This window comes from Mchenga conophoros, linkage group LG9, assembly GCF_057382185.1.
Source record: "Mchenga conophoros isolate Kocher_MC1m ecotype Shallow Benthic linkage group LG9, M_conophoros_male_GT1.1, whole genome shotgun sequence".
NCBI lineage: Eukaryota > Metazoa > Chordata > Actinopteri > Cichliformes > Cichlidae > Mchenga > Mchenga conophoros.
Window position 1 is genome coordinate 13,970,923 of NC_140534.1, and position 21,381 is coordinate 13,992,303.

At 37.9% G+C, this 21,381-nt stretch overlaps 1 protein-coding gene across 1 annotated transcript; it reads right to left on the bottom strand.

The window, feature by feature from the left end:
* Positions 1-638: 638 nt before the first annotated feature.
* LOC146567000 (NLR family CARD domain-containing protein 3-like) lies at positions 639-12,831 on the bottom strand. The gene is made up of 11 exons (XM_085286563.1): positions 12,790-12,831; positions 11,025-11,130; positions 10,492-10,590; positions 10,058-10,156; positions 9,453-9,531; positions 6,936-7,164; positions 5,006-6,806; positions 3,331-3,504; positions 2,197-2,370; positions 1,410-1,459; positions 639-1,299 (listed from the first exon to the last, which is right to left on the bottom strand). The coding sequence occupies exons 2-11, from the start codon at positions 11,111-11,113 to the stop codon at positions 755-757; spliced, it is 3,339 nt and encodes a 1,112-aa protein (XP_085142689.1). The 5' UTR covers positions 11,114-11,130; positions 12,790-12,831; the 3' UTR covers positions 639-754.
* Between the last annotated feature and the right edge of the window lie 8,550 nt (positions 12,832-21,381).

Here is a 21,381-nt window from a genome sequence, read left to right on the forward strand (position 1 = left end):
CACACATCTCTAAATCTATCTTCTTCATACTATTTTTTCATGAGCACTGTTTGTTCATAATACAAGACTCCACAGAAAAGTCAGAAAAATGCATTTGATCTCAGTCATTATGCTGCTGCTGCACCAGTGTTAAAAAAGGATCAAGTTAAATCTACTAATGTTTTTCTTTCTTTTTTTTTACTTTTTAAAAATAATTTCTTTTGTCAGACTTCATAACTCCCCAAATTTTCCCCCGTAATTGTATTATTTTTTGTAAAATTTGTACTACTAAATAAAACAAAACAAAAACTTAATAATTAAATCAAAGACTGTGCAATCTAGACAGCTACTTTAATGTAGCTTATATAATTATATAATTTAATTCCTCAGATGTAACCACAGACAAGTTATAATCTTGTTGTTATTTCATCATTTTAACAGTCAGTAAATATGGATGAAATGAGGCCAAACCTGACTACAGGCTCACTTGTGGTCACTGGACAGTTGTAAACAAATCCCTGCAGCTCAGTGGTTCCTTTCCAGTATCACATTTTGTCTTATCTACAGATGACATAAACTAAATCATGAAAACACAACATACTGATATTTACTGAAGCTTTTCACTAGAAAATGACAGAAAACAACAAAGTGTCTTCGTTTAGAGGAAGACGTTTAAAATAAATCATTTAGAACAGTCGATGAATCTGAGAACACGTTTCTGAGTGAAAGAGACAGAAAACAGTTGTGTTTCTCTAACAGGAGGAGCTTCTTCATACTAAACAGGACACAGAGACACTGATGCATTAGGATTGAAACCAAATCCAGGATAAATAGGTTCAGTGAATGTGGTGTTAAAGGTGTGGAGGTGAATCAGAGTGTCAGAGGAGACTCTGTAGAAGGACAGAATGCCAGCAGGACAGTCCACGTACACGGCTACTCTGTTAGAGGCAGAAGACGTGGAGGAGGAGTAGGAGGAAAACATGCTTCCGTTATTGTGCCACACAGAACGAGGGCGACCATCGCTGTAGCATTCCAGTCTCCAGGACTGATCGTTCCTTCCAAACACGCAGTCTTTACTGTCGCCTTTCCTTTCAATTCCTCTGTAACTCACTGATATATCGATCCCTCCAGTCCACTCAACCTCCCAGTAACAGCGACCAGTCAGACCATCTGTACACAGCAGCTGATACCAGTAATCAAATCTGTCTGGATGATCAGGATATGACTGAACCTCCTTCACCTGTGTCACCTTCCTGTTGTTGTCGGACAGTTTGAGGTATTTATTTATTGTGTTTGTGTCGATTGTGAGTTGACAGGAATCTGGTGGAGACAACAAACAACAATGTTGTCGTTTTGATGACATCAAAGATGTGACTGAGTGATGCAACAGTTTCTGTGCCGCTTTGTTTTTATGAATGTTAAAAACTTACACTTCCTCAGACCGTCTGGTCTCAACCATCGGACTCCAGCCGGCTCCACCCTGAGAGGAGGAGAGGGGTCAGACCGCCGTCTTTCAGCATGCACACACAGTCCAACTTTTTCACAAAGACACTTTAATGGATTTTCAGTTCTTTGAGGCAGTTGTTGGATTATTTTTCATAGCAGTAAATCCATAACGTCAAACCTTGGTTCAACAATTTTGCTGAGCACTGTATTGATAGTATGATAATAAGTGAAGAGAATATCATCAAGATCCTTTTGCTACCCTGATTCATTACTTTTATTGAGGTGCTGCTTAAGTGAGCACTGAATAACCCATATATGTCCTTTACTAGCATACTCATATGTTCATTGCAGATACTGCACTCAGTTATCAGTTTTTATTCTGTCCTCTTCTTGTTTGCTTTAAAATTACAGAGAACATTAATCACTCTGTGACCTTTTATTGGTATTTACTGATTTTTTTGCAGGCCTTAGGCCATATAATATCAGTCCGTTTAAAATTAGTTTTGCCTCAGAGACAATGTCAGCATGTTCCTGAGATCATGCAATCATTTTCATGCCTGAGGGCCCAAAGATCACAGGCATCGAATGCTGATTTACAGCCTTCAGCATAAATACGTCATTACTGGTAAACTCGACTAACGTTTCTGTTGTGAGCAAAGAAAAAAATGTCCCTGCATTTGTGATTGCTCAGGTCATATCTTTATGAAACAAACAGAAACAAAGCGAGGACACAGAAAATGTTTCCTCCACTGTTAAACATTCTCCTCATACCTTAAAGTGTCTAGTTTCCAACATGGATCCTTCAGTCCACTTAACAACAGCTTCATTCCTGAGTCTCCTGGATCATTATAGCTCAGATCCAGCTCTTTCAGATGGGAGGGGTTGGCGCTCAGAGCTGAAGCCAGAGAAATACATCCTTGCTCTGTGATCAGACAGCCTGACAGACTGAAGACACAAAAAACAACAATCCATCTGTGAACACTTCACTGAAGCTTTTTTCTTTTTGTGATACACAGCCATCTACTCATTCACTTCAGTTTAGCTTTATTTATATGTGATAATTTAGACAGATAACACCAGTTGTCTTAAATTGTGTAATGACGCACATCTATGTTCAGAAACTCTAGGAACTATTTTGATCCAAGAACTACAGGGAGAGCAAAAGACTCTGTTGGTAAAATATGATGCCATAAGTGTCATTGAGATATGATGGTGCCTGAACGTTCAGGCCTTTGTACGTTAGACTGACTCTGGAAAGAGTATGTTTCTAAATTTAATGATATTGATCAGTATTGTTTGTTGTTGTTGTTTAATTATATAAAAAAATCCACAATAATTATTCTGAATTATTACAGTGAACTTTATATAACATAAAAATATATTTGAGCACTGTAGAAGTTGAAGATTAACCTTTGTGTGTGAGAAACACTTTTCCATGAACAAATTGAAATCCATCAGATAAACAGCATTCAAATCATTGTAGCCAATTTCCTTTAATAAAAACATTGTCTTCTAGCCTCTGTAGTATAATGCACTATATAAAATGCAGCACTGAGGTCTAGGAGGACAAGCACAGAGATGAGTCAACTGTCAAAGGCCATAAGAAGATCAATATTAACCTTCAACAGTGCTCTTTCTGTGTTATAATGAACTCTAAAGCCTAAAACTGACCTACAAGAACTCCTCAGATGATTTTAATGAAAGGAAGATTAGAAATTATCCTACAATTAGCTTATAAGCTGGATCATGTAAAGGCCTTTTAAGTAATGGTTTAATTACAACTACATTAAAAGCTCTGTTGTACATTCATTTTTAATAAATATAAATTTCGCTTTAAAATTGAACTGTCTATGCAATATTATAATTACGCTTTTAAAAGATCAGAGAAAAAGTCGGATTCCTGACCTCAAAGTTTCCAGTGTACAATGCGAACTCTCCAGTCCAGCAGAGAGAAGTTTCACTCCAAAATCCTGCAGGTCATTATTACTCAGGTCCAGCTCTGTCAGACTACAGGACCGACAGCGGAGAACTGAAGTCAGAGCTTCACAGCTTCTCTCTGAGAGGTTACAGCCACTCAGTCTGTAAAAAATAAAATAAAATATGTAAAACTTTTATTTTAACACTCAGCGAGAAAAGCAAATATTTCCTTGATAAAGTCACAACTTGTGAATAAGTAAAAACCTAATTTAAGTTTAGACCAAAAACAGAACACTTTCACATTTTCTTAGTAAGTCAAAATACTTGTAGGAGCCATTTTTGGGTTGATACCTTATGTATGTCGCTAGAGGTCACCTTTAGAGTTTTTCTGTATGTTTATGTGAAAGTATTTAAGGTAGACACACATATTTAACTGTTGTGTGTGAGAAACACTTTTACATGAACAGTTTGTGACTGCTGCACTGCTATGTTAAATTGTGAAAATAAAGAATCTAAAGGACAAGATGAGTAAGGCTGGAATTATTGAACTGCATCAAGTTTAATAAATGAATGCATAACAGTGACACCGCGTCACCCCCGCCAACGAACATCTCAGTGGCTTCAAGCATAGGCTTAGCCTCTACAATACTTATACAAAGCTGGCAGATATAGTTCAGTACCCACTTCACTGGTACAAGCATACACCACTGCTGGTCATTTTCCTGATTTTAAACTGTGATTTTTGTTTCTATGTACAGCTCCTTGTTTAACCACATAGCAATCCTTAATGCAGACTTTTAGTTAATCCTTTCTAAAACAAGCAGGTTAGACCTTTCTCTTTTAAAACTACTCTTCCTAAAAGCATAGTTCTCTTTTGATTGGTCTATTTCAGGAAACAGAAAGGGCAGCACTTAATGTTTGGGAGCCCCACCTCCTCTGCCTTGTACTTTAGTTGTTCTGAAAACATACCTTTAGACTGGAGTGTCTGGACTCCAGTCTAAAGACTGGACTGTCTATACAAAAAAGTGTCTCTGTAAAAAGCTGTGCAGTCCAAATTTTTCCTCCTAACTAGATGGTATCATAGCAGACATAATAGAGATTTAAACAATAAGATAAGGGATTACGATGAAGGTTAGTTACACTGAGACTGAGCTATGTTCAGTACCATCAAAAGAAGATATAGTTACAGTCTGCTGACTGAATTATAAGGATTAGAATTGAAAAACAAAACTCCTGACTTAGAAACAAAATCATGAGTGAACAACCTGATTCTAGGGGGCTGAGATATCAGACCTATGTTGTTGTTGTTGTCTATCTAGGTTCTCAGTCACCCAGCACATAGAGTCAGGCCAGAAAGATATAACACTGCTCCAAGAAAAGTGAACCTGAAATTTCTTAACAACAGGGTCAAACTGAGGGTAATTTATCTATAATGATATTTTCCAGAAATGCTAATACTTTCTGTTGTTATGAAACATTAAAAATATCCTACAATTGATTGTGAGTGCATATGACCATTTAATTTAAAAGTTACGCCTATGTGAGCAGTGTAAATTGCCAGCAGCCATTACACTATTTAGGTTTCTTGAATTTTGCATGCCTGCTTTTTTGAAAAGTAGAATCAATATTTTCAAAACAAAAGGATGAGAACGCGTTTGCTTACAGAGCTTTGTTGGAGGCTTTGATCACTGGCAGCAGCCTCAGCAGAGCCTCCTCTGAAGCAGAGTATTTCTTCAGGTCAAACACATCTAGATCTTCCTCTGATGACAGTAAGATGAAGACCAGAGCTGACCACTGAGCAGGAGACAGTTTCTCTGTAGACAGCCTTCCTGAACTCAGGGATTGTTGGATCTCATCCACTAGAGAACGATCATTCAGTTCATTCAGACAGTGGAACAGATTGATGCTTTTCTCTGCAGACAGATTCTCATTAATATTCTCCTTGATGTACTTGACTGTTTCCTGATTGGTCTGTGAGCTACTTCCTGTCTCTGTAAGCAGGCCTTGTAGGAGACTCTGATTGGTTTGTAGTGATAGTCCCAGGATGAAGCGGAGAAACAAGTCCAGGTGTCCATTTGTACTCTCTAAAGCTTTGTTCACAGCATTCTGGTAGAAGGGTGTAGGATCTCTTGTTTCAGAGTTCTGGGATGTCATCTCTTTCTCTTCCAGAAGATTAATACCAGAGTTGATCAAAGTCAGGTGGACATGAAGAGCAGCCAGAAATTCCTGGATGCTCAAATGGATGAAGCAGAAAACCTTGTCCTGGTACAGTCCTCTCTCCTCTTTAAAAATCTGTGTGAACACTCCCGAACACACTGATGCTGCTCTGATATCGATGCCACTCTCCGTCAGGTCTGATTCATAGAAGATCAGGTTTCCTTTCTGCAGCTGTTCAAAAGCCAATTTTCCCAGAGACTCAGTCATCTTCCTGCTCTCTGGACTCCAGTGTGGATCTGTTTCAGCTCCTCCATCATACTTGACCTTCTTTACTTTGGCCTGAACCACCAGGAAGTGGATGTACATCTCGGTCAGGGTCTTAGGCAGCTGTCCTCCCTCTCTGGTTTTCAGCACATCCTCCAGAACTGTAGCAGTGATCCAGCAGAAGACTGGGATGTGGCACATGATGTGGATGCTTCGTGTTCTCTTGATGTGGGAGATGATTCTAGAGGCCTGCTTCTTATCTCTGAATCTCTTCCTGAAGTACTCCTCTTTCTGAGGGTCAGTGAACCCTCTAACCTCTGTCACCATGTCAACATATTGAGGAGGGATCTGACTGGCTGCTGCAGGGCGTGTGGTTACCCATAGGCGAGCAGAGGGAAATAGATTCCGTCTGATGAGGTTGGTCAGAAGCACATCCATTGAGGTGGACTCTGTTACATCAGTCAGCGTCTCAATGGTTTGGAAGTCCAGAGGAAGTCTACACTCATCCAGACCATCAAAGATGAACACAACCCGGAAGTCTTCGAAGCTGCAGATTCCTGATCCTTTGGTTTCAGGAAAGAAGTGATGAACAAGTTCCATCAAGCTGAACTTTTTCTCTTTCAGCACATTCAGCTCTCTGAAAGTGAATGGAAACATGAACTGGATGTCCTGGTTGGTTTTGTCTTCAGCCCAGTCCAGCGTGAACTTCTGTGTTAAGACTGTTTTCCCAATCCCAGCCACTCCCTTTGTCAGCACTGTTCTGATTGGTTCATGTCTCTCAGGTGAACCTTTAAAGATGTCTTCTTGTCTGATTGTTGTTTCTGAACTATCTGATTTTTTGGATACTGTTTCAATCTGTCTAACCTCGTGTTCATCATTGACCTCTGTGGTCCCTCCCTCTGTGATGTAGAGCTCTGTGTAGATCTGATTCAGCAGGGTTGGGTTTCCTGCTTTAGCGATCCCCTCAAACACACACTGGAACTTCTTCTTCAGTTTTGATTTAAGCTCAGTTTGACTCGATTGGAAGTTCCTAAAAGATGTTTCTGAAGGAACAAACAGACAAAAAATATAAGTCAAGGACTTGTCAAGTTCATATGTTGTGAGTATATATTGGTCCATTAATAAATGTCCCATTTATCAAACAGCATGAATCTTTAGACGCATCCTCTTACTGCTCTGCAGATGGTCAGCGAGCTCCTCCTGCTTCATTCTCCTAAGAAAGAGCAGTGTGATCTTAACCAATGCTTCTCGGCTGCTCCTCCTCTGCTCTTCATCCTCACTCTCTAACATCTCCTCATCCTCCCTCTGACTCTCTAAGAATTCTGGGTAATCTGGAGACAGAACCTTCTGGATCTTCTTCAGTTCATTCTTCACAAACGTGACAATGCTGTCCTCCAGCAGCTGCAACAGAATACTTTAAAAATTACCTGGTCACCCCATAAACACAAGCAGTTGCAACAAATAGGGAAATAAAAAAGAAAAAAAGAAATGAAAAGTACAAAGACCCAGGAACAATAAAGAGAACAAAATGCAAACTACAAAAGAGAAAAGACAAAATGCAGTGATGATTTATAAATGCTTAAGCAGCAAAAGAGGGGATTGAAGACGTAATCAGTGCATCATGGGAAGTCCTCCAAGAGCCTAAGCCTTCAGCAGCATAACTAAGTGATGGTTAATGATCACCTCATTCAGTCCTCACTATAAGCTTCATCAAACAGCAAAGTTTTAAGGCTAATCTTAAAACTAGAGTAGCCATCTGTCTCCCGAACACAAACTGAGAGCTGTTTCCACACGAGGGAGCCCTGACAGCTGAATGCTTTCTCTTCTATTTTACTTTCAGAAACTCTAAAGTGCACTTTTGGGATAATAAGGTACAGTAACAAAGTAGAAATACTTTGTACTTAAGTAAATGTGTCAGGTATCCTTAGTATTTATTTTTCTGACAACTTTTTCTTTTACTCCCTACAAATTAACACAAATATTTGTACTACCCCTTACATTTTCAAAACAGACTTGTTACTTTTGGTTCATCGATAGCATTTATACTAAGGGGTTTAAGTGGGCTGGAATGGTGCACGTGTCCATAAACTGTGGTCATGGTACTTAAACATTTAGTTAGTTCTACAGAAGAGGAGCGAGCATAAAGGAAGTACACATTTTTTAACTGTCAGGTAATTTAATATTTGACATTTCTATCAGCTCCACAAACGTCAGCAAACTCAAACTGTTTGTGTGCAGTTTATCTCACAGTGTGTTGCAAGCTAAAGGTCCAGCTGCTGTTTTTCACAGGGAGAGAAAAGAGCATGAGATAAGATGAAGGAAAGGCAGAACAGGAGGAAGAGAAGTTAGATTTAAAGGTAAGGCCTGCTCAGTGACACAGTTGTCATTTTTAACCACATATTGGATCTGTACATGATGTGTTTTGATAAAAAATGTATTTTCATATTGTCAATCATCCTGCAAAACAAATTAAGCTATACTTATTTTGTGTTATTCAAATGTTACAAGAAAGCACTGGTAGTTTGTAAAGAGGTTAGCTTTCTGCAAATTTATTGCAAATTCATTTTATTTTTATTTTTGCACAGCGGCCGGTCAGTGTTGGGTTACATCAAGCGCAGTAGACTAACATGCATTTAAGATAATGATAGATTCATTCAAATAGCTGATTAAACTGCTGCCAGTTTGTTGAATTCAACAATTCAGATTAAATCAGCTGAACACAGCCTGTGCAAAAATCTACTGAATCTGACAATACAACTTTTTGTGAGCTGTGATTCTTTTCCCCACACTGAGCCACTACACCACAAACTGTGGTCCCTTCACATGCCAGCTCCAACTTTAACCCCTGACTGTACTCATTTTCCTCTTCAGGTGCAGGCAAAGTCCAGGCAACAAAAAAAACAGTTCTTCGTTTTTAAATTCTCTTTCACTGCATGTGACCTAAATAACAGAATAAACTTGAGTATATTTATTAGAATTAAAATTATGATTTGAATAATATTTGTATTCTCATGTACTAATGTATGAGGTTCAATTAGCTTTGTACACAAATGGTTAGTAGAAATGTCCTTCAAGGAGATACTTGCTACTTTCTTACTTTGAGTATATTGCGGAGCCTGTACTTGATCACTTTTACTTAAGTAATGAAGTTTCTTCAGTACTTCTACTGGAGTAGTTCAGATACCCAGGTATCTGTAATTCTACTTAAGTACAGAATATCTGTACTTTTACCACATCTGGTTCTATATGAGAGCTGCACAGTACAAAACAGGATCATTGTCATCTCTCGTGACCAGACACGTTTTTTAACAAAATGGTTTCCAATTATCTATCTACCCAAATAGTTTACTAGACACTAACCAGCAGCTGAAGAAAAACATGTATCTGTAGAAATAAAATTTGTAAGGCTAAACCACAAAGTTTTATATTCTTCTGTAAAAATAAGTTTAGTATTAAACTGTGCTTAATTGTGCTTCCATTTCACCTTACCTCACCTCCAATGCTAGAAGAAACTAGTGTTTGTCATATGTACCATGTACAGCATGCAGATTAGAGCAGGCTGAAATTTGACACAAGCGTTCTGTTTGAAGGAGAACCAGCTTTACCTCCTGAATTACAACCCACACACTCAACTTCGAAATAACTAAGAAGAGAATAAATGTAAAAGTAGCTGTTGTGCATGTACAAACCACAAATATGGAGTCCAGGTGTGTTTGATGCTGCTGCTCAGACCGACCACTGGGAACCTCTGAGGTCTCCTGATCCACTCTGTGGAGGAATCATGAAGCAAAAGTATAATCACACAAAACTGGTCCTCCACGTTATACCAAAAAACACCCAAACTAACAAAACAATGCCTTCCTGCTAATGTATGGAGCTCTGAAGGTGCCCTGTGTTATCTGACACAGACAGTGAAAACAATAAATGCCCTCACAGTACTTGCTGTATAATTATTAAGGTGCTATCTTTCAAGGATCCTGACAGTTGATGTGTGTTGGGGGTGCATGGACCATTACAATGTTTATTAATCTCAGAACTCTGCCAACAACCACAGTGATGCTATGAGATGGGGTGGCTAAGAGGAAGCTCATGAGAGAAAGGGAAACAGTCAGTTAGGCTCATTATAGACAAGAAAGGCTCTCATTAAGACTGTTGTGTTTGTGGAAAAACTCCAGCACACACAAAATCACATATGAACACAGAAACATGTGTGACAAGAGCCGGTCTGACGGGAAACATTTGGAGAAGTTATTCAGAAATAACAGAATCAGTTAGAGATTTAGATGCAGATTACCTCTCCACAACAGAAGCTTCTTCTTTAAATGTAATATCATATTGCTTTGAATGGCTGCTCTGTAATGACACAGAGCTGGGGTCAGGCCTCTGATGGTAGCTGAAAGAAAAATAATATTTGTTAAAATCCTCTCACACAGAAAATGCTAAAAGAAAAAAATGTGAATATATGCTCATGTAAATAAAGAGAATAAAAGAAAATATTCAATTACAAATGTAGACCAGTTTACAATAGAATTAAATATTTAAAAAATATCTCAATCTTAAACAATTAAAACATTTTGAAATATTATTTAAACCTAATTAAATAGTGAGAACTACTTACTATGTGTCAGATGAATGTCCAATGAACTTAACTGAGCTACCATGACATGAAACATTTCTTAAATTTATTTAGAAAAACAGATTTGGTTAGAACATTTGGATACAGTTTACCTCTCCGCAGCAGAAGCTTCTTCTTTAAATGTAATATCATACTGCTTTGAATGGCTGCTTCTTAAGGACACACAGCTGGGTTCAGCTCGCTGATGGGAACTGAAAGAAAAAAATATTCAGTAAAATCATGTTGGACAGAAAATGCTAAAAGAAAAAATATGATTATACATGTTTGAATAATGAGTGAGAATGAATGATGAGTAACAATATGAAATTACATTTGTAGACCACGTTATAATAGAAATGGCTAATGTGGAGCAGGGAAATTATTTTACTGCTATTGTTAAATAATCAAACAAACAAGCAAAATCTTAAAAAACTCAAACAATTTATCTTATGAAGTATTTTCTAACTCTGATTGAATCCTGAGAATGACTTACTCTGTGTTACATGAATGTCTTTGAAATATTAAATAATTTTCTGCTCAGCTCGTTCTTTAACTTTAGGTCCAGGTCAACATTTAGTTTTTCTATAAATAATGATGGTGCAGTGATGTGAGTGCTCAGCTGCGATATTTACAGATGTCATCTCACCTCTGAGCTTTGGGCTGGATCTCATGTTCCTCACACAGAGTGCTTTTAGAGGGAGGGACTCCCTCCTCTCTGTCCTCACGCTCATCCATCCTGTGGAATTCCACATCTGCAGAGGAAAAACAAATTATTCACATGAACACCAACTGAAATTCTTCTTTCCATTACGTGTACTGAACATTACAAAGTAACACACTACTGTAATCACATTACAATTATGCGGTCACTTACATTACAAATGTTTGATGATTTATCAATCAGGTGAGACAGAAAGTAAAATAAAAACACTCTTGCTGCAGCAACTTTTCAGGAGTGAGTTTATGACATTTTTTTTTATTTCCCAAAAGGACATGAGCACGATGGTTGAATGCAAACAGCGTCCAGAACAGAAACAACCACATTATGATGAAATTATGCAGACAACATGCAAACACACTGCTACCCAAAAACACATAGTGATGATAGTACTGACTGAATGCTGACTACAGCTCTGCAACCAGACCCTGAACTGTTTCTACCTGTTTAGGCTGAACAGCTTAATCACTCTGGTGATCCCACTTAAGTCTCTTTAGCTGTTTTTTAACTTTTCTTTGCATTTTTCACTTTCTGTTCACACTGCAGGTAAACACTAAAAAAAGATTGCAAGTGTTTCCTCATTGTTTGTGTTAGTGTGGGAGACTGTAGCCTGGTCATTTTTAGACAGTGTGTTTCAGGTTATTTTCTGGAATAACAAGAAAGGAATGTAATGAAAGTAACAAGAAAGTAAGTAATGTAATGAGGAGTGTAATGACCTACTTTCTAATTACATTCTCCAGCAAGTATTTAAGCAATGCACGGCATGACTTTTTTAGAAAAGTAACGAGTAATGTGTAATACATTACTTGTTTTCAGTAAGGACTCCAACACTGGTGCTGGACGGGGAGTCATCTTGTCGCACACAGGATGACTCCCCGACACACCTGGTTCACTCTGAATGGAAGCTTCAATCCACTGATATTCAGTCAGTGAAACATCTTTTCAGCTGATCCATTATTCAGAGTGCCAGCAGTGTTAAAGCTACACAATAATTAATCCTGGTTACTTTTCAGAAAATTGTGCACACACTGATTTGCTGTTAATAAGAAGCATTTTCCATCTAATAGCAATCTATCTCTGTAAATTCCAGGATTAATGTGGACAGCCATCAAGAGCTGCAACTAAACATTACATTCACCGTTCACCAGCCAATTATCTTTTAGATTTGTTGTTGTTTCATAAAATGTCAAAAGCTGGTGAGTGCCGCATCACTAGTCTAAAAATATTTAGTTTAGTATCATGAACAACAAAGATATGCATCAAGCCCTCCCAGCAGATTTTGCTTCAAAACACAAATGATTAACAACGATCTGAATGGTCAGGATTCCTTTACTGTCAGTTAATCATGTGATGGCTGCAGCTCTACAGTCAATACTTATTTTCGCATGTTTTAGCAGAGTGGAAAGCTGCTGCTAAAATCAAGCTTTAATGTAGTTTTATTTTCAAAGAAGTGACAGGAAAAAGCGGCACTCTGCTCTTACAAGACATAAAAACTCATAGTTTTTTTTCCGAAGACGTCCACCACACATTAGCTGCTTATCATGTTTGATTTCAACTGTGTGGATTTCTGTTCAAACACGGCGATCCAGCGTTTGTCCTGAGGTACGAGACGGATAAGATGACCGCATCTTGCGCAAAAATCACAGCCAGAAAGCAAGACGAACTGTTAGAGAAAGAATCAAAGCAAACTCACAGATTCTTCAAACACTGCATAAGAGAAAGAATCTCCGCTCCATGCCGGAAACTAAACACTGACGCACAGGTGAGCTGCTTCCTGAGAGGAGGCTTGACTCCACCTGAAACAGGTGACTTTAATGACTTTGTTTAAATCTTTAAACTGATCGGATTTGTTTCTAAATTTTGGGAAACAGTAGCTACGTTATTGCACATGATGTGACGCTAACCGGCTCCGAAGCAGGTTAAGACCCAGGTTAGAGATCATCAGGTATGAAATCACCACCTACTGATCCTCCAGAAAATAGCGTCACCTTTTCCGGTATCTGTCGCACGTCTGTGTGCGAACATCAGGAGCGTGTAACAGAAATGTCCATTTGGGGATTTTAATCCGCTGGTGAGTCTCTTGTGAGGAGACAGAGTTGGGACCACATCTAAAGAGACAGAGAAAAGCATTTCAGGAAGTTGATTTAACTGGATCGGCATATAGCTTAGGGTTGACTATATATGAAATAATGCTTCATCTGCATAAGAAAAATTACCATTACTCGGTCTTTACGAAGGAAATTTTTTTTTTGCAGTTCGTCTGAAAAGATGCACTTGGCCGTTGGGATCTTTTAAACATGATTGGGCGCGTTGCTGCGCGCTGTCTGTCCCGTTTGTGAGCGCAGAACAAGCACTCACAAAGCAGCGGTTCGGGGATGACTTCACACACATGGGTCCTCTATCGGAATATATGAAAACACCGACATTTTTATCCATCTCGAAAACCCTCCAGACGCCCCGGACGGAACGTGAACAATGAACCTGTCCGGGAAAAGGGGACGGTGGGTCACCCTAATATAGCTGTGTCTGAGGTTTTTTATATATATAATTTTACTTTTTTTTTTTTTTTTTTTTTTTAATATTTATTTATATCACCGGTGCAAGTTTTTGAGCACACTTGTTGCCAATGCAGTTATCTGAGTGGTCGAATCCGTTTATGCAAAAGACTAAAATAATCTGCTTATGCAAAAGACTCCTGTTCCACCTTTGTGCAAAGGGGGGGGCATAGCCCTCCCAAAGAAATGCCAGAGGTAGCCTGACTGCCATTAGGTACCAAGATGAGATCCTCAGACTCCTTGTGAGGCCATATGCTGGTGTGGTTGGCCTTGGCTTCCTCCTAATGTAAGACAATGCTAGGCCTCATGTGGCTGCTGTGTGTCAGCAGTTCCTGCGAGATGATTGCATTCATGCTGTGGACTGGCCCGCCCGTTCCCTGAACCTAATTGAGCATATCTGGGACATCATGTCTTGCTCCATCCACCAACGCCACATTGCACAACAGACTGTCCAGGAGTTGATGGATGCTTTAGTCCAGGTATGGGACGAGATCCCACAGGAGACCATCTGCCACCTCATCAGGAGCATGCCCAGGCATTGTGGGGAGGTCATACAGGCACATGGAGGCCACCACACTACTGCACCTCATTTTGACTTGTTTGAAGGACATTACATCAAAGTTGGATCCAGACCTCCATGGGTAGCTACATTTGATTTCCATTGATAATTTTTGTGTGATTTTGTTCGGCGCACATTTAACTATATAATGAATAAAGTATTTAATAAGAATATTTCATTCATTCAGATCTGTCTTATTTTTGTGTTCTGTTTATATATCAGGAAAAATCAAGCTTTGTTCAAAAAACAAATGTCACAAATATGTCCTGTGAAATTACGGAGTCATTGTGAATAGCCACATTAAGAATAGGTGAGACTGAAGAATATTTTTAAACACAAAATATTTACAGAAATATTACTTGTCCAGTGTGTAAAGGCATTAATACTTATACTAAGTTTCCTTACTCTTGCCTGAGGCATATACCCTACATACTTGAATTATTAAGAAGACTAAAGAAGCAAATTAAACATAATTCACCTATTATGTACACATAATACCATAATGGATAAAGCAGTTTGTGTAGATCAATTAAAACAAGGACAAACAGTCTGAAAAGCTGCTTTTATCCCAGAGCTGCACAAGCATTAAATGCTGAAATATCCTGAATGATTGCTAATGAATCCATGCTGCAATTATTCTTTGTTCAAAAACATGCAGGCTGTTGCCATACTGTCTCTACTGTTGTTTGACTTCTTTGCAAAACCCAAAGACAAACCGGCTGTGTTCACCTCAATTTATTTCAGATTTTCACAACAGTTGACTGATAAAAATTTTTGTGGAACATTTTTTTGCCCTTAAATGTATAGTGGAACATCCATGTTATTTTTAAAAAAATGATTTAATACTACCGTCCATAACTTCAAGAAAGGTGTTTGTTTTAAATGTCTTGTCAGCATTTGTGAGTCCGCAAATATTTCTTACTGATCTGAAGATAAGCTCTACAGTATGAAGCTCTCGGACTCTGGAACATCCTTCACACATTGACCCCATTCATCTGAAGCTGAGTAAGCTCCCTTAGCTCTGTGTCATAATCATCTGGCTTTAGTTGAATCTCCGGATGAGATATGTTAATTCACCCCAATTTTAATATTTGGATCAGAATGAGCTCTCAGAATCCAGTAATCCAGTGTTTTTGCAAAAGATTGACAAAAATTTGTCTTGGTTACCCTCTCTGAGTACCTTTAAACACTTTATGAATAAAACCTTAAATGCACTTATAGAAACAATTAAAACACCAAGGGTAAAATATTTTAATAATTAATAATATTTAAAGTCAGATTTTTTGCAAAATGACTCTCTAATATTATTAAAAAGTAAAAACAAAAAAATTTAACTTAATACATAATATTTACATTTAAACAGTACTTGTGCTTGTAATTCATTGTTTAAGTAGTAATTTTAAACTTGCAGCAAAAGAAGGAAGAGAAAATGAGAAAAGCTTTACTTTTACAGTCAAAACTAATAAAATAATATTAAAAAAAACATTTCACCTTAACATAAACATCTGTCTTGTTCTCTTTCAGGCATATTTGTAAGAAGAGAAGAATGCAGATCTAAAAGGATTTGCATTTGGTTGTATGTTTTATTCAATCATGTGACAGCTGTTGTTGTTTTGTTTGTTTTTCATTTATCATGCTGTTTACTTTTCACCACAGACTGTATGTCTGAAACATGGATGCTTCCATGACATCAAGCTGTTGCAGTCTTAGTGTTTTGAATCCAAACCTAACAAGCAAAGAATGGAAGTGACTATGAAACTGACTGATCAACTTGTCATTATTCATTTTAAATATATAATATAAAGTATTTCTCCCTGAGGGTTTTTTTTCTATCATACATTTGGTTTCATTATTTATCTGTTCACTGAACTTCTATATCTGGAAACCAAACAAGATGACTACTGTAGTAGTTTTTTCATACTCATAGCTGTAGCTCCACAAAGAGGAGCTATCACTGCAACATTATGTCTCTGTAATATGTACAACATTAATCAGACTCCAGTCAGATTATGTCTCATATAAAGACTGAACTTCATCTAACTTTTAAAATCTTAATTTACATCCATATATCAAATACATGTATACAGTAATCAGCAAATACAAATAAAGAGTAACAGCAGGTGCGGCAAAGTATGTTTCTCACATTGTTCACATAGAAAAAAACATAAAAGTCTTGCATCAGATTTAGCTTGCTTCATATAGTAAATCATATCAGGCTTATATGATTTACTCATGAAAGTGGCCACTTTCTCATTACTTTCATATATTGTTTTAGGAAGTATCCAAAACATACAAGTGTGTCTTTAAGGGTTCTCTCTGGGTACTCCAGCTTCCTCCAACAGTCCAAAGGGACTGTTAGTGGGGTTAGGTTAACTGCTAATTCTAAATTGTGTACAGGTATGAATCCCAGTGTGAATGGTGGTTTGTCTCTCTGTGTTAGCCCTACATCAGATTGGCGACCTGTCCCTGCTTCTTGCCCTGTAGTTGCTGGAATAAGTAGCCGGATGGATGGACACTCCACGAGAAAACTGTGTAATTTCTGTTCACCCCATATGACTTAGCACCCAGAGCTTAATCAGAGCACGTAGTCAAATATTTTTTGTTCCATATTCTTTTCTTCTTTTTGACGCGTTGACATCAAAACGATTAGTAAAAAGAATGAGAAAGTACCCCAAACGTTGAGTTTTCAAGAATGTGTTTTCAGTGTTTTTCTGTTTGTTTTATTTTAAAGATGTGATGACTCAGTCACTATAATCCTGTCTGTCAAGTCTCTCCCATCAAGGAAATGTAGTACAGCATTTTGTACTGTAGAATTATGTCTTGTGGCACCCTTTTTGTCAAAGTGCAATGTGTCTTTCTCCTTCATTAAACAGTGTAGATACAGCAACCTTTGGTTAAGTCTTTAAAACTGTGACTGAAAGCATTCAGTCAGAATACTTTTTATTTTTATGAAAAAAAACTTCACTTCACTGTCCGGCCTCTGTCCATCATCATCTTTAGTTTCTCATCAGTGGCTCCATTAGAGATTTGCGGGCATTAAATCACTAAACAGTTCCAGACAAACTCTTCTTTTCAGCAGGTGTGCTTTCTTTTTCGTTTTTCTTGTCATCCCTATTTTTTTTTTTCTCGGCTGTAAGCAAAAGTGTAAAAGACATTATTGTCAATAAATCAATAAATAAAGTATAAACCATAAATTAGAAGCAGGAGCCAGAACAGTGTTTTACCTGTTTTGTTTTTGCAGACAAGCAGCAGCACTATGGCAGCAATGACTGCAACTACTCCAACCAACACCACGCTTATGATCATGGCATTACTACGTGATTTCTCTGAAAAAGAAAATTTTGCAGTTGATGCAGCTTTCAAAAACAAGGTCAGATTTATGTCTCTGCTTACATTAAATGTTTTACTTTTATCCTTTTCATGAGTTGTGACGACTTTTCAGCCTTGTATTTGTTTTAATCTATAATTAGGCCTCATTTTACAATGTCTGCAGGGAATAATTTTTAAAATGTACTTAATCAGTCTAACAAAAGCAACCACTCAGTGTTAAACTAAGAAGGAACTTTTGTTTTACCAAAAAAACTACTTACATTTTTAAGTTAATGTCAGTGTAATTGGTTCAGTGTTTATATTGATAACTCACTAACTTTTTCTTCAGGGTCTCCATGATGTAGATAGAAAAAAAAATCAAGCCACATGAATTTACCCCAATACAAACACTATAAGCATCCTTTGCTTGTTACACTAGTTGAAGAACACAGAAATCATAATAATAATAAATGGAGTTGTAGCAATAGTAGTGAAACAACAAGCAACAAGTGATATTTCAAAATCAATAAAGAAAATAGGGGGAAAAAAACGTAAAACATTTTCAGACCATACACAAACATGAAACAGTTTCTACTCAAAGAAGCTTTCCTTATTCCCTGACTTGATCATACCTTCTGTAATCTGAAGAAAAGTATTTTTTATTAGTGTCTCATCAACATTAATGAGTTCACACGTGTATATTCCTTTCTTATCTGTAGATAGGTTCTGTAGTGTGAGGCTTCCTGTCTCTGAAACACTCTTCACATACGGCCTCCACTCCTCTGAAGCTGTGTAAGATCCTCCAGCTTCACTCTCAGTCACGATGATCTGACTGTGGTCGAATCTCCAGATGAAACGAGTTACAGGACTTTTTGAGTCAGAGCACTGGATTGTTGTTTCAGACTCAGAACCAGTGACATTAGCTGAAATGATATCAAAGAAAAGTACATGTGACATAAAAAAAAATTGATTCCAGTTTCTAAAAATATCTGGTCATTAACTGTGATTCTAATAAATAATTCCAAAAAATAAGACAAATACACAAACAAGTTTGTATAGTTACTGCGACTCTTCCTCAGATACTCACTCAGTTTAAATAAAGTTGCTGTTCTTCTGCTTTTTCTTGTGCTGACAGTGCAGATATAATTTAAACCAGCATCAATTTCTGAGCGTGTCAGAGAACTACTGATGCTGTAAAGTTGTCCGTTCTGCTGGACATGGGGTTTTGGCTCAATGAAGGAAGAAGGATCTGTAGACCAGGTGAGCGTAGGTTCAGGGGAGATCCCCTCTGACCTGCAGATGATGCTTTCTCCTGACTGCTCAATGTAAACATTTTGGACTGGAACTGAAAAAAAAAACAGAGAAAAGTTTTAGCTCAGTGGGTTTGCAGGTGACCACATGCTGTACGGCCAGAGAGCAGTGGCCCGGGTTGGGCCGACCTGTGGCCCTTTGCTGCATGTTTTCCCTTCTCTCTTCCTGCTTTCCTGTCCATCCTCATCCTCACTGTCACTATCTAACAACAGCAAAGTGTAAAAAAAACATAATAATATTTAAAAAAAGAGAACCTCAGTGAATACAACGAGCATGAGGACAAACTCTGTTGAGCAACTGAGTTCAAAGTGGATCTATTACACTGTCACATTGGTGAATATTTAAGTTGGCCAAAGTTACAGTTAAATTGGGCTGGTACATGGACAGGTATTCCCTGTAAGCCAAATGCTTACAGGTGGGTAAACTGAGGGACTACAACAAAGCCCAGCATGAATAAGTATGGGTTATTTAAAATCATGTGAAGGACACTAGTACAGTCCAAGAATCAAATAACTGGATCTTTATTAGATACACACTGTACATTTAAATCTCAAACAAGGTGTGGTGTTCAAGTATTTGCACTTTAGCCTTTCGGTCTTACAGGTAAATGACAAGATTGTTTTTATGACTTTTGTTTAGGCATGATTATAGTTTCCGTACTATAAAGTAATTAAAAAAGGGCGGATAGGTGTCTCTGTCTCTTTAAACTGACAGCTTCGGCTCAGCCTTTGTTTGTTCATTTAAGTAGAAATGCAACATGTTTTTCTCTTTGTTCGGTTTTGTTTTAGCCAACGTTGAAGATGGGGAGCAAACATGATTATAACACGAGAGTGGGCTAAAACTTAAGATCTCAGATATTTGCAGGTGTCCCTTTGCTGTGTCCTTTGCTTCAGTTTCTCATACACTAAAACTGTCTGAGGTGTCTGTATCTATATTTGCAGCAGTGTAAGAATGCTGTATCAACTATGGTCTGGAAATGTAATCTTATCAGCTAAATGTTTCTGTCCACTAGCAGACAGCGCAACACAATATTCCAAAAACTAAATCCAGTAAAGAAAACAAGCAACATGCCCTGAAAGTATTTTTCAAGTTAGCTGCAGTTTTTCTTTTGTGTTTTTTTTAGGTCTATTAACTTATGTAAAAATCACGTTCGCTGAGGTTCACAGATTTTCTTTTCTAGTAAAAGATTAACAGCTTGGACGGGAAAGCAGTTTAAAAGCATGTGAAGAATGAAGCACTTCCAGTTTGAGGAGCAGGTGGCGTTAGCCGTGTGGCTTCTGTGAAATACCTAAAATGTCTACCTAACAAAACAACCAGCCATGAACATTTTGGGGGATTTTTCATGTAGCCAGCAGATATTTGGGTCAAATATTTAAATTACAGTATGACAACAGACATATAAAAAAGCTTCATGACAGTTGATTGTTATCCTGCATATTCCGGCTCACACTATCCTTCTTTTCTCTCATTTAAGACAGGACTAAAAGTTTGAATTAAGTCTGGTTTGTGTAATAACTGCAAAAATAAATCATTGCTGACTTAATAAGTTCTTTAATTTCTCTAAATACCAACATGATTATTTGTAGTATAGTCATGTTAGCTTTATTTCCTTTAGTTTCTGTGTGTTTTTCATACCGTCCACAGTCAGCTGGATGAACAACTCTTGGTTTCCTCTGGTGGTGCTGGTGTAGCACTTGTATCTGCCCCCATCCTGAGAATTCACATTTTTCAGCAGTAGTGAGGCATTTCCACTGGAGATCTGGTCCTTAAAGATTGACGTCCTGCCTTTGAAGCGCTGGTTCTGGCTTCCAAGTTGATCTTTGTTGTAGTAAAACGAGTGGACAGCAATGTTTTCTGTCATCCAGTGGATGACCTCTTCAGGACCAGGCGGAAACTGACATGGTAAGATGCAGTTTTCCTTCAAATCACAGGAGACAACTGCATCTGTAAAACATCAGGTTCAGAGAAATCAATTAGGCCTCATTTAAGCAAAAGCAGTGAGTGATTTTTTATTGTTTAGGCCTCTTGTGACATATTTAACTGTTTGTGGGGTGTATAAAATGTCTAGAATTTTTGTGGAGTATTTAGTAAAACCAACCAACAAGCTTTCTCTTTACCACAAAAGATCGATATGTTATCTGCATCACTACAGACATCACACTCAAGATATTTAATCTCTTTCCCTTTGTGCACCGAGCCTTTACTGATCCAGACTGAGCACTCAGCTGAGAGCCATTTCCTCAGAGTTGCTGATTCTCATGCCAGCTACTTTTCACTCAGCTGTGAGCTGCCCAAATACAAGCTGAAGGCCATTGCTCAATGTCTCAGACAAAACCATTTCTATCAAGGCTGAGGGGTAAACTTAAAGGAACTTTGTTGCTGAACTTAACCCTGGAGAACCCATGGGGTCAAATTTGACCCCATGGTTTCCCTAGAAAACCAATGGGGTCGGCTCTGACCCCATGGGTTCTCCAGGGTTAAACAAAGTACAAGTCAAAGCAGGTCTGGATCAAATAATCTGAAACTTCAGGTCTACTTAGAAAACACACAT

Excerpts from the sequence above, each read along its gene's own strand:
- LOC146567000 (XM_085286563.1), bottom strand. The coding sequence starts at position 11,113 with ATGGATGAGCGTGAGGACAGAGAGGAGGGAGTCCCTCCCTCTAAAAGC. Across the intron at positions 7,165-9,452 it reads ACCTGGACTCCATATTTGTG|CTGCTGGAGGACAGCATTGT; the intron begins GTTTGTACATGC and ends ATTCTGTTGCAG. Across the intron at positions 3,505-5,005 it reads AAAGCCTCCAACAAAGCTCT|ACTGAGTGGCTGTAACCTCT; the intron begins GTAAGCAAACGC and ends TATTTTTTACAG.